The sequence below is a fragment of the Leptopilina heterotoma genome, unplaced genomic scaffold (genome assembly GCF_015476425.1).
Source record: "Leptopilina heterotoma isolate Lh14 unplaced genomic scaffold, ASM1547642v1 Lhet_161, whole genome shotgun sequence".
NCBI classification, from domain to species: Eukaryota; Metazoa; Arthropoda; class Insecta; order Hymenoptera; family Figitidae; genus Leptopilina; species Leptopilina heterotoma.
The window spans coordinates 293,165-303,528 of record NW_025110876.1 but is presented as its reverse complement, the minus strand read 5'-3'; the positions used below and the strand labels follow the sequence as shown (position 1 = coordinate 303,528).

Below are 10,364 nucleotides of genomic sequence, written 5' to 3'. Positions count from 1 at the left end.
TTTTCCGGCTCGAAGGTCAGAAATGTTGATGATTTGAGGAACTGCAACGTCTACCACCAGAGAATAGTGCATCATTCTTTCCCTCCTTCACACAATTGGACGCATTTCTACAAAGACGATGCCGAACCTTGAAATCACTTGATCTAACACGAGGAAAATCTATCACAGCATCCTCTTTGGTGGTATGGACCACCCTGGCTTAAAAAAGCCGAAGACGCTTGGCCGAAAGAACCCATTCTTCAATCAAAAAGTGCTCCAATTATCCAGATCTCGTAGGGGAAATACCTCTTTCTGACAGATTACGCCCAAGTTGGCGACATTTTGAAGTCGGGGGCTTTGTAAATGAATTAGAAATTGATCTTGGACAGGATCCCAGGCAAGTCCTAATTCATTTACAAAGCCCCCGACTTCAAAATGTCGCCAACTTGGGCGTAATCTGTCAGAAAGAGGTATTTCCCCTACGAGATCTGGATAATTGGACACCCATTTTTAAGTTCAAATCCTCCTTTCTTCAAGAGTTCTATCAGTTCATCACGTCGATGTTTCGCTTCTTCCACGCTTGATCCGCCACTTAAAAAGTCGTCAATGTAGAGCTCATCTTGAATTGATTGAACAGCTGTCGGGAAGGATTGTCCTTCAGCTTGGCATAGTTGCTTCAAGGTCCGTAATGCTAAGTATGGAGCAGATGTAACTCCATAGGTCACGGTAAGAAGCACAAAATGTTCCTCTGGTTGTTCTGCTGACGGACTCCAGATAATTCGTTGCAAGTTTGTGTCTGATGTCCGTACTAAAACCTGCCGGCACATCATTTTTATGTCGGCGCAGAAAGCAACTTTATGTTTTCGCCAATTGGTAACAACCGCAGAAGGATGGTTTTGAAGTTTTGGGCCTGCGTGAAGGGTGTCATTGAGACTATAACCTGATGTCGTTCTACGAGAGGCATTAAACACTACGCGGAATTTGAAAGTACTATCGCCTCTTTGTCAAATTCCGTGGTGGGGAATGTAGTTAGTTGGTTGTGAATTGTCTTGTATCTCTTGAGGCGACAATTTTCTCATATGACCTAATTTCAAATAGTCGTTCATGAAAGAGATATATTCCTCTTTAAACTGTTTGTCTCTCTGCATTCTTTTTTGTTGACTTTTTAAAGCAAGTTGTGCGCCGGCAAGGCTTGTGCCAATTATAATTCGAGAGTTATCCTTTTGCGGTAAGGGAACCACATAACGACCCACCTCATTTCGACTGTGATGGCTGCTGTAGATGCTCTCGCATTTGACCTCATTCTCGGACAGCCGTGGTTTCCGAGGTATATCTTCGATTGACCAGAACTTCTTAAGCAGTCCTAATATACCTTCTTGCCAGGATTCATCTTTTGTTGACATCCCAATGGTGGCGACGTTGGTTATTGACCTCGAGAAATTTTCCTGGCTTGATCCCGTTAAAGCCCAACCAAATATCGTGTTCTGTCCTAGCAATGACCCTCTTCTTTGAACCCCCGGAAGTAAGATATCGTTGTAAATATTTGCACCAAGAACTACACTACCGTCGGGAATTATCGGTACGGCTGCACGCGCACAGCCCAAAAACATACCAATCTTTAAATCACGATTTTTTTGTAAATACAAATGTCAGAAAATTAACAAATATACCATTCGAAAGATTATTAAATTCTACGATTAATGGTACATAACTGAAAATTTTAATAATTTATACAAAGATTGCAGCAATTGTCAAATTTGACAAAAAAATTTTTAAAATACAATTTTTTTGGAAATTTTTTCAACCCCTGCACATTTTTTAAAAATTGCAGAAAAAATTTGAAACTTATATAGGTGTGATCATTCAAGTCTCATCTTTAATTTAAGACCAAAAGAATTCAAAAATCTTAATCGGTTAGCGAGATATCATTATAAACGGACGAGCATTTTCAGCCAAAAACCGTTCAAAATCGACTAATTCAATGCATTTGTCAAAAAACATGCTCGGACGTTTATAATGATATCTCAAGAACCGAATAAGATTTTTAAACTCTTTTGGTCTTAAATTAAAGATGAAATTTGAATGATCACACTTATGTAAGTTTCAAATTTTTTCTACAATTTTTAAAAAATGTGCAGGGGTTGAAAAAATTTCAAAAAAATTGTATTTTAAAATTTTTTTTGTCAAATTTGTCGATTGCTGCAATCTTTGTATAAATTATTAAAATTTTCAGTTATGTACCATTAATCGTAGAATTTAATAATCTTTTGAATGGTATATTTGTTAATTTTCTGACATTTGTATTTACAAAAAAATCGTGATTTAAAGATTGGTACGTTTTTGGGCCGTGCGTGTGCAGCCGTACCGATAATTCCCGACGGTAGTGTAGGTCAATTCCAGCAGGATGCGCAAAATGAGGGTCGGCTAAACTTAGTTTCTCAAGTGCATGGATTTCACCGGTGAATTTCGTAGATGGGGTTGTTATCCCGATACGTTTCAGTTCATGAGCTTGAACAGGAATTGAAGGGTGTTTACCTTTTAGATTTATGTAAATTTTTGCACTGCATTTTGCTTGGTCCATTGTCATCCCAGCCATCCCACTAATGCTAAGTGGGTTAATTTCAATGTTGATCCCAATTTTGTGGATCAAGTTCTCTTTGATCAAGGTTACTTCGGAACAAGGGTCTAAGAGAGCTCTCACTCGTATGTGATGATGATCCCAATCTCCAATAGTTACAAGAGCTGTTGGTAGTATTGTTGGTCAAGATGATGAACCGTCTAGCTCTTTGCGTGATTCCTCATCTGAAAGTCGCGATTTATTTTTTGCAATTTCACCGCTTTGATTGAACTTTGCAGGTCGTTTTCCCGATGTATCGTGAAGCAGTGAATGATGGGATTTTTGACATGTTCGGCAAGTCCGAGATGATGGACATGTTGATGATAAGTGATTGGACCTCAAGCAGTTGAAGCATCATCGTTTAAGTTTTGTTAATTTTCGGCGCTCAACCAAACTCATCTTTTGAAACTGTTCACAGCGGCCGATGTAATGTAAACCATCGCAAGCTTCGCATTTTGATGTAGTGGTAGCGGCTACTGTTGCATTTCTCGATGATGATCCACTAGAATGACCGCTGGATCGAGATGATGAGGATGATGGTTTTCCTCGTGTTAGATCAAGTGATTTCAAGGTTCGACATCGTCTTTGTAGAAATGCGTCTAATTGTGTAAAGGAGGGAAAGAATGATGCACTATTCTCTGGTGATAGACGTTGCAGTTCCTCTTCCCAATCACGTCTTGTTACTCGATCCATACAATCTGAGGCGATTGACACAAACCAGTCATCCCATTGTTCAACTGGACGTTTTAAAGATCGTAATTGTTCTCGGTGACGTCGTAGATCGTCAGATAGTCTCTGGAGTTCGGCTTGTGATTCCTCTTTGATGGAACGCATTCTCTTCAAACTCACTAGATGACTCTGTACAAGAAGATATATGTTGTCGAATCTTGATTCCAGGGCGGACCATGCGATGGCGTAATTGTCTGCCGTTATTGGAATAGAGTGTATAGCAGAGAGAGCTTCGCCAGAAACAAGAGTTTTCAAATAGTATAATTTGTCAACATCCTTTAATGTGGGGTCAGAGTGGATTAAAGACCAGAACATATCCTTAAAAGATTCCCACTGCTGCCGATCGCCATTAAATGGGGGTACAATTATTTTCGGTAATCTGGTGTGACTTGAAATGACAGCTGAGTGACTGGAAAACTGTTCTGAGCCGCTTTGATCAACTCTAAGTCGTGATTGAATGTCAAAAAGGTAGCCTCTGGTAGTTACATAGTCATTCTCTGCTTGATGATAGACATCTTCCTGAAAGTAGGGGTCGTTGTCAGCGTCCTCTCCTATTTCTGCAAGAAGGGACACGTGGTTGCCTTGAAAATTGTCCCAGTAAGACTCTAACAGCTTTAAACGACTTTCAACCAGACCACTCGTCCACTGATTGATTGGTTGATCCCTAACAGATTGTGATCCCTTGCTTAATACATCCGCTAACGCCCTTTGTGATCTGAGATCCATTTTGCTGAAAAAAATAACAAAAATATTGCAACAATATATATAATATACATAATAACAATTACCGCCTCACCGGCTTTTTTTGCGACAGTTTGAACTGCTTGACCTAATGTTAGATCGAAAGCTAGTAATTGTTAATGACAATGTCTGACTTGAATTAGATTCGAAAGTCAGAAAATCTCTTTATCTAGGATAGATGCCAAACCCTAGTGTGGGTAGATTGAGACTCATCCTATACAGCAGGCTGCCGGAACCACCACGTGGTCGGGAATTTGCTTCATACAATTCACAAATGCGATGCAGCTATGTACAAATTATGCTTGATTTAATATGACCATTACCAACATTCAACATGAGCGAGGAGAACTTAGATGATAAGGATTAGAAAATGTTAGATTATATAAGATAGGGATAACAATAAGTTAAAATTGCTATTTGCAAAAAGAAATACCAAAATGTTGATGATTAATTAGAAATTTGATGAAAGAAAGCTGAATAACACTTTGTAATTAACTAAACTTTATTAAAATTAACAATACTTAAGAATTAGAGGAACAATTAACATAAATGAACTTCGTAGTACTTGCGACGTTGTTACTTCTACAAAGATGCAGCAATACTACGAAGTTCATTTATGTTAATTGTTCATCTAATTCTTAAGTATTGTTAATTTTAATAAAGTTTAGTCAATTACAAAGTGTTATTCAGTTTTCTTTCAGAAATACCTCTTTCTGACAGATTACGCCCAAGTTGGCGACATTTTGAAGTCGGGGGCTTTGTAAATGAATTAGGACTTGCCTGGGATCCTGTCCAAGATCAATTTCGATTCTCTGCTCCAAACTTCGATGAAAGCAACGAGATTACCAAACGCAAGGCCTTATCAGAATTTGCCAAATTATTCGATCCCCTTGGTTGGTTGGCTCCTCTAGTCGTTGTCGGAAAAATGCTCATCCAGGATCTTTGGAAAGCCAAATTATCATGGGACGAACGAATTCCAGCATCCATGATGTCATACTGGAATATGTTCCGGGAGAATGTGAAAAAAGTTCATCAAATCAACATCCCTCGATATATTAATTATGAGCCAAACAGTCAAATAGAATTACATCTATTTACCGATGCAAGCCGAAGGGCAATGGCCGCTGCTGTTTACTCTCGCACATCTTCCTCTCACAAACAAATGTCAACACCACTGATAGCAGCCAGAACCAAGTTGTCTCCAATTAAGAGCCTTAATCCCTCGAAACGACCTGTTGGAAGGGTCACCATACCGAGGTTAGAACTTCGAGCAGCTCTACTAGGCGCAAAACTGTTGAAAGCGCAGGCAGAGGTCTTATGTATCGAACTTAATCACTGCACTGGTTGGAGTGATTCCCAAGTCGTCATTCGTTGGCTCTCGTCAAATCAACCTGTTGGAAACGACCTAGTGGACAATTATATCAGTCATATTCAAGAACTGTTACCAGACTTCAAATGGCGCTACGTTCCCACGTCCGAAAATCCAGCAGATGTAGCCACAAGAGGCAGTGATGTCGAAAATCTATCACAGCATCCTCTTTGGTCGTATGGACCACCCTGGCTTAAAAAAGCCAAAGACGCTTGGCCGAAAGAATCCATTCTTCAATCAAAAAGTGCTCCAATTTCCGAGATCTCAATTCCTATACAATGTCATATAACTCAAGCAAATCCGACAATTCTTGATCGATTTTGATCGCTTATCAAACTCTTAAGAATTCTGGTTCGCTGTCGAAGAATTATTCAAATATGGGTAGGTCGTCAAAAAGCAATATTGCCGTTTGCACCAATGACCACCAGTGAACTTAAAGAGGAATTCAAAACTTGTGTTCGCATTTCTCAACAACAAAATTTTGTCACTGAAATGCTAGCCTTGAAGAAACATGGTGCCGTTCCGGTTGGTAGTCTCACAGCTCGACTAAAGCCCTACCTGGACAGCGAAAACATCTTAAGAGTTGGAGGAAGGCTAGAGAATTCACTGTTATCAGAAGAAGAGAAGCATCCTCCTATTCTCTCAGCTCGAAGCATTCTATCAGGACTGATCGTGGATTGGGCTCATCAACGGGCATTGCACGCAGGGCCTACTGTCACTTATGCCTACGCAAGCAGACGAGCATGGATAATTGGAGGTATGACAAAAACGAAGTCTTTTATTAGGAGATGCGTTGTGTGCTCCAAATCTACGAAAAGGACATCTACCCATCTTATGGCAGATCTACCAGCTGCCAGGGTCAATCCCGGAAGCCCTTTAAGTAAAGTTGGTGTGGACTACGCGGGACCCTTTCAAATTTTACGATCAAAAGGACGAGGCGTATCATCTTCGAAAGGATATGTGGCTGTATTTGTTTGCCTAGCAACAAAAGCTATCCATTTGGAACTGGTTGGAGACTTATCTACTGAGAGTTTTCTTGGTTGTCTGACAAGATTTACTTGTCGACGAGGACGACCGCTCGAAGTATGGAGCGACAATGCTACCAATTTCCGTGGTGCAGACAACGAACTCCGCAGGCTATTTCTAGAAGCCGAGACCGATTGGCAACATGTTCAGGATGTTCTCGCTCAGGAAAAAACAATGTGGCGCTTTATACCACCATCAGCCCCCCACTTCGGGGGTCTCTGGGAAGCTGGGGTGAAGTCTATGAAGAATCATCTGCGAAGAATAACCGGTTCCCGAAAACTCACTTATGAACAGTTCACCACTCTACTCGTGGAAATAGAAATGGCGCTCAACTGCCGTCCACTAATCCCTCTTTCCGGAGACCTTGACGACCTTGATGTGCTTACACCAGGAAGACACTCCATTTCAGTTATTAGCCAGTTGGCTTGTGAAGTTACTAGACAATTTCAAGCGCGACTGGACAGTTCCTTTATAATAACTAAGACAAATTTCTACTAGGGTATCAAAATAAATATTTAGAATTTTAAGCATTTTTTTGTATTTTTTAAAAGAATTTGCTCAAAATTTGCATTAACTCCACTTAATAAATAATTATTTAAAATATAGGGCCAAAATAAGTGCTAAAAAATTAAAATTTATAATTGTTATTAACAATTCTTTTAAACAATTGCAAATTGAAGAATGTTCTCAATGTTTTTGAAAGATTAAATTACGATGTATTGATGCGCAAAACTCCAAGGATTAAATTAAAAAAAAGAAAAATCAGTAACCTCCAATATTATAGAAATTATGTAGATTTTCCTGCCAAAATGCAGACAAAATTCGACTCGAGTTACTGAAAAAAGATAAAATTGCAAACGAATAAATAAGATCGTCTTTTGTTTTGTTAGAAACTTCACGCTTTCAAGCGGATTTTTAAGATTAAAAGTCGATTTTCGCCTGCATTTTGGCAGAAAAATCTACATAATTTCTATAATATTGGAGGTTACTGATTTTTCTTTTTTTTAATTTAATCCTTGGAGTTTTGCGCATCAATACATCGTAATTTAATCTTTCAAAAACATTGAGAACATTCTTCAATTTGCAATTGTTTAAAAGAATTGTTAATAACAATTATAAATTTTAATTTTTTAGCAATCGCTTTATTTAATCCTTAAAGTATTGACTCCCGTGTGGAAAAAGCCACGCTCGAGCCCCACAGCTCCGAGGCCCCCGTTGGGGGCCCTCGTGGAATATCCATGAGGAGAAATCCACGAGGGCACCAGCAGGGGCCCCGTTCTTTGCCCTTACGGTTGCCCTGCTCAAAAATTTATCTAAGTTTGAAAAAAAAATTTTTTTTATTAAAAAACTTTAGTTCAGATTGCATTAAATTACATTTCAAAGCACCTGAAATAAACATTAAGTGACATTTTTCCAGAAATCCTATCACAAAGTTATGGAAATTTACAAGGGCACCAGCAGGGCACCTGCTCTTAGCCATTATGAATGCCCTGCTCAACAATTTTTCTAAGTCCAAACAAAAAATTTTTTTTACAACAAAAAATTATTGTTTACAATCATTTTAAACAATGAAAAACACGTTTTTAACAAATATTTAATGTTACTTTTTAAAAAATATAAAACTCACATGAGGGCAAATCCTTGAGGGCCCACGCGAGGGCCCCGTATGGATCGCCCACATCATTGATTATACCAAAAATTTCTAAGTCCAAACAAAAAATTTTTTTTACATCAACAAATTAATGTTTATAATGATTTTAAACAATGAAAAACACGTTTTTCACAAATATTTAATGTTACTTTTTTTGAAAATATTGAACTTACCTAAGGGAAAATCCTTGAGGGCCCACGCGAGGGGCCCTCATGGATCGCCCACATCATTGACTAGCAAAAATTTCTAAGCCCAAACAAAAAATATTTTTTTTACATAAAAAAATTAATGTTTATACTGATTTTAAACTATGAAAAACGCGTTTTTAACACAAATGTTTTGACATTTTTTTTTTGAAATGATAAAAATATTAATTTATGAATATTTATTGTCTATTATTATATTATTAATATTGTTATTATTATTAAATTATTTAATTATTTGTCATGGTGCATTAGTCTCAATAAATAGTTTATTGAATTATCAAAAGCAAGTCAGCAAGTCACCTACAATAAAGCAATAATTTTCAAGTAGGTCCCGTAGCATAGTGGTAAGAGTGTTGTCTAGTAGTTAGTAGGTCGTAGGCTCAATTCCCGCGTGCGTCAGATTTTTTTTTTGGTCACGATTTAATTAAGAAAAGTAAAAATTGTTAAATAAGAATGTTATTTATGAATAATTGGACTAATTTGTTATTAATAAATAATTAATTTATTAATTTAATTGAAAATAAAGTTGAGGGCATTTTATGAAATCCACGAGGGCACCGCGTGGAAAATCCATATAGAATCCATGAGGATTTTCCTCAAGGGCACCCATGAGGAAAAGCATGTCACGCCTTCGAGGGCTCCGCGTGGATTGCCCCTACGGGTTCCACATGGCAAGAGGGCAATCCACGAGGGCCCTCACCATTTTTCTGCACGGGCTTTAAGCTTTAATTTAAAAAAATTCACTAAATTATCTTTATTTGTTTCAAAGTAATAATTAAATGAAAATAAAATGACCCAAAACTTCAACACCTGATTACTTCAAAAATAAATTTTTTTTGAAAAATATTTTAGGCGGAAAAAGTGTACTCATATATCTACCAAAAATCATAGATAACTTGAAAATTGGAGACAAAAATTTTTCAAGTGGCCGGTTTCACTTATTTTGGCCCTATATTTTTATTTGAAATTAGAATTAAAAATTATAAAAAATAAAAATTCTTATTTAAATAAAATAGTATATTAAGCAACAAGGGTATAAAGGCAGCCATTTGTTTACGGTTATTTTTGTGACACGAGTGGAGGTCGAGGGCGCCCCCAGACCGGAACGAGTGTCACAAAAATCATTGTAAACAAATTGGCTGCCTTTATTCCCATGTTACTTACGATATTTTTTATTCCTAATGCACAAAAGTGGCGATTTCAGATAGCAGACGACAGGGAATAAAAGTCAGTCACTTGTTCGACTTATATGAAAATGGTGGCCGTTTTCTCCCTTGGGCAAAAATAACGCATGGGATCAGCGGTTATGTTTGCACATGGTAGAAAATGGACTCCATTTTCATATGGTCGAACAAATGAGTGACTTTACTCCCTATCGTCAGCTATCTAAAAGCGCCATTTTTATGCATGTGGGATAAAAATACTATTATATTATGTTTTTAAAATTTTTAGGTATTAAGCTAAATTAAATTAAATTACATATAATAGAGGAAAATTACTTTAGGTATATTATTTTTTTACATATTTGCATTTTATAAATAAATTCAATGATTAGTTTCAACTAAATAAATATTCAAGAAAAAATGAAAATCGTTTAAAAGTGAGAATTGATGATTTAATAAGCATCTTGCGGTTTAAATCATAGACAAGTAGTTTAACCTTTCGATTGTCATAATCGATTGTTTGCTGAGTTTGATTGCCTTAATGTATGAATGTAATCAAATGCAATTATCCTTAATTGCCTGGTCGGTTACCTACATAAGGTTAGACAATCCAGTGGCCAAGTTCGATCTGTATATACGCACAAAGATATAGTTATGTAATATATACATATACGCGCTTTATCAGGAGCTCAAGTCAAGCATTTCAATTGGACATAGCAGCTTGACCAGACGATCGAATTCCAATCAAGCGAGCTTCCATGACACAACCCTCAAGCCCTTGAGACGCATTATAGATCTCTCTACTCTCTACCTCTCTCGCTTTCTCTTTGTGCCACGTGATCGGCTTCAACATATTAACAAACGCAAAGGAAATAATTTTCCT

The 10,364-nt window shown here is 37.4% G+C and overlaps 3 protein-coding genes across 3 annotated transcripts; 2 read left to right on the top strand and 1 right to left on the bottom strand.

The window, feature by feature from the left end:
- Positions 1-2,950: 2,950 nt before the first annotated feature.
- On the bottom strand, positions 2,951-4,051 carry LOC122498923. The gene has a single exon (XM_043606924.1). It carries the CDS (start codon positions 4,049-4,051, stop codon positions 2,951-2,953), a length of 1,101 nt encoding a protein of 366 aa, XP_043462859.1.
- A 193-nt stretch (positions 4,052-4,244) lies between these two features.
- On the top strand, positions 4,245-5,759 carry LOC122498922. The gene is made up of 2 exons (XM_043606923.1): positions 4,245-4,263; positions 4,768-5,759. The coding sequence occupies exons 1-2, from the start codon at positions 4,245-4,247 to the stop codon at positions 5,757-5,759; spliced, it is 1,011 nt and encodes a 336-aa protein (XP_043462858.1).
- Positions 5,760-5,852: 93 nt separating this feature from the next.
- On the top strand, positions 5,853-6,959 carry LOC122498921. The gene has a single exon (XM_043606922.1). It carries the CDS (start codon positions 5,853-5,855, stop codon positions 6,957-6,959), a length of 1,107 nt encoding a protein of 368 aa, XP_043462857.1.
- The last annotated feature ends 3,405 nt before the right edge of the window (positions 6,960-10,364 follow it).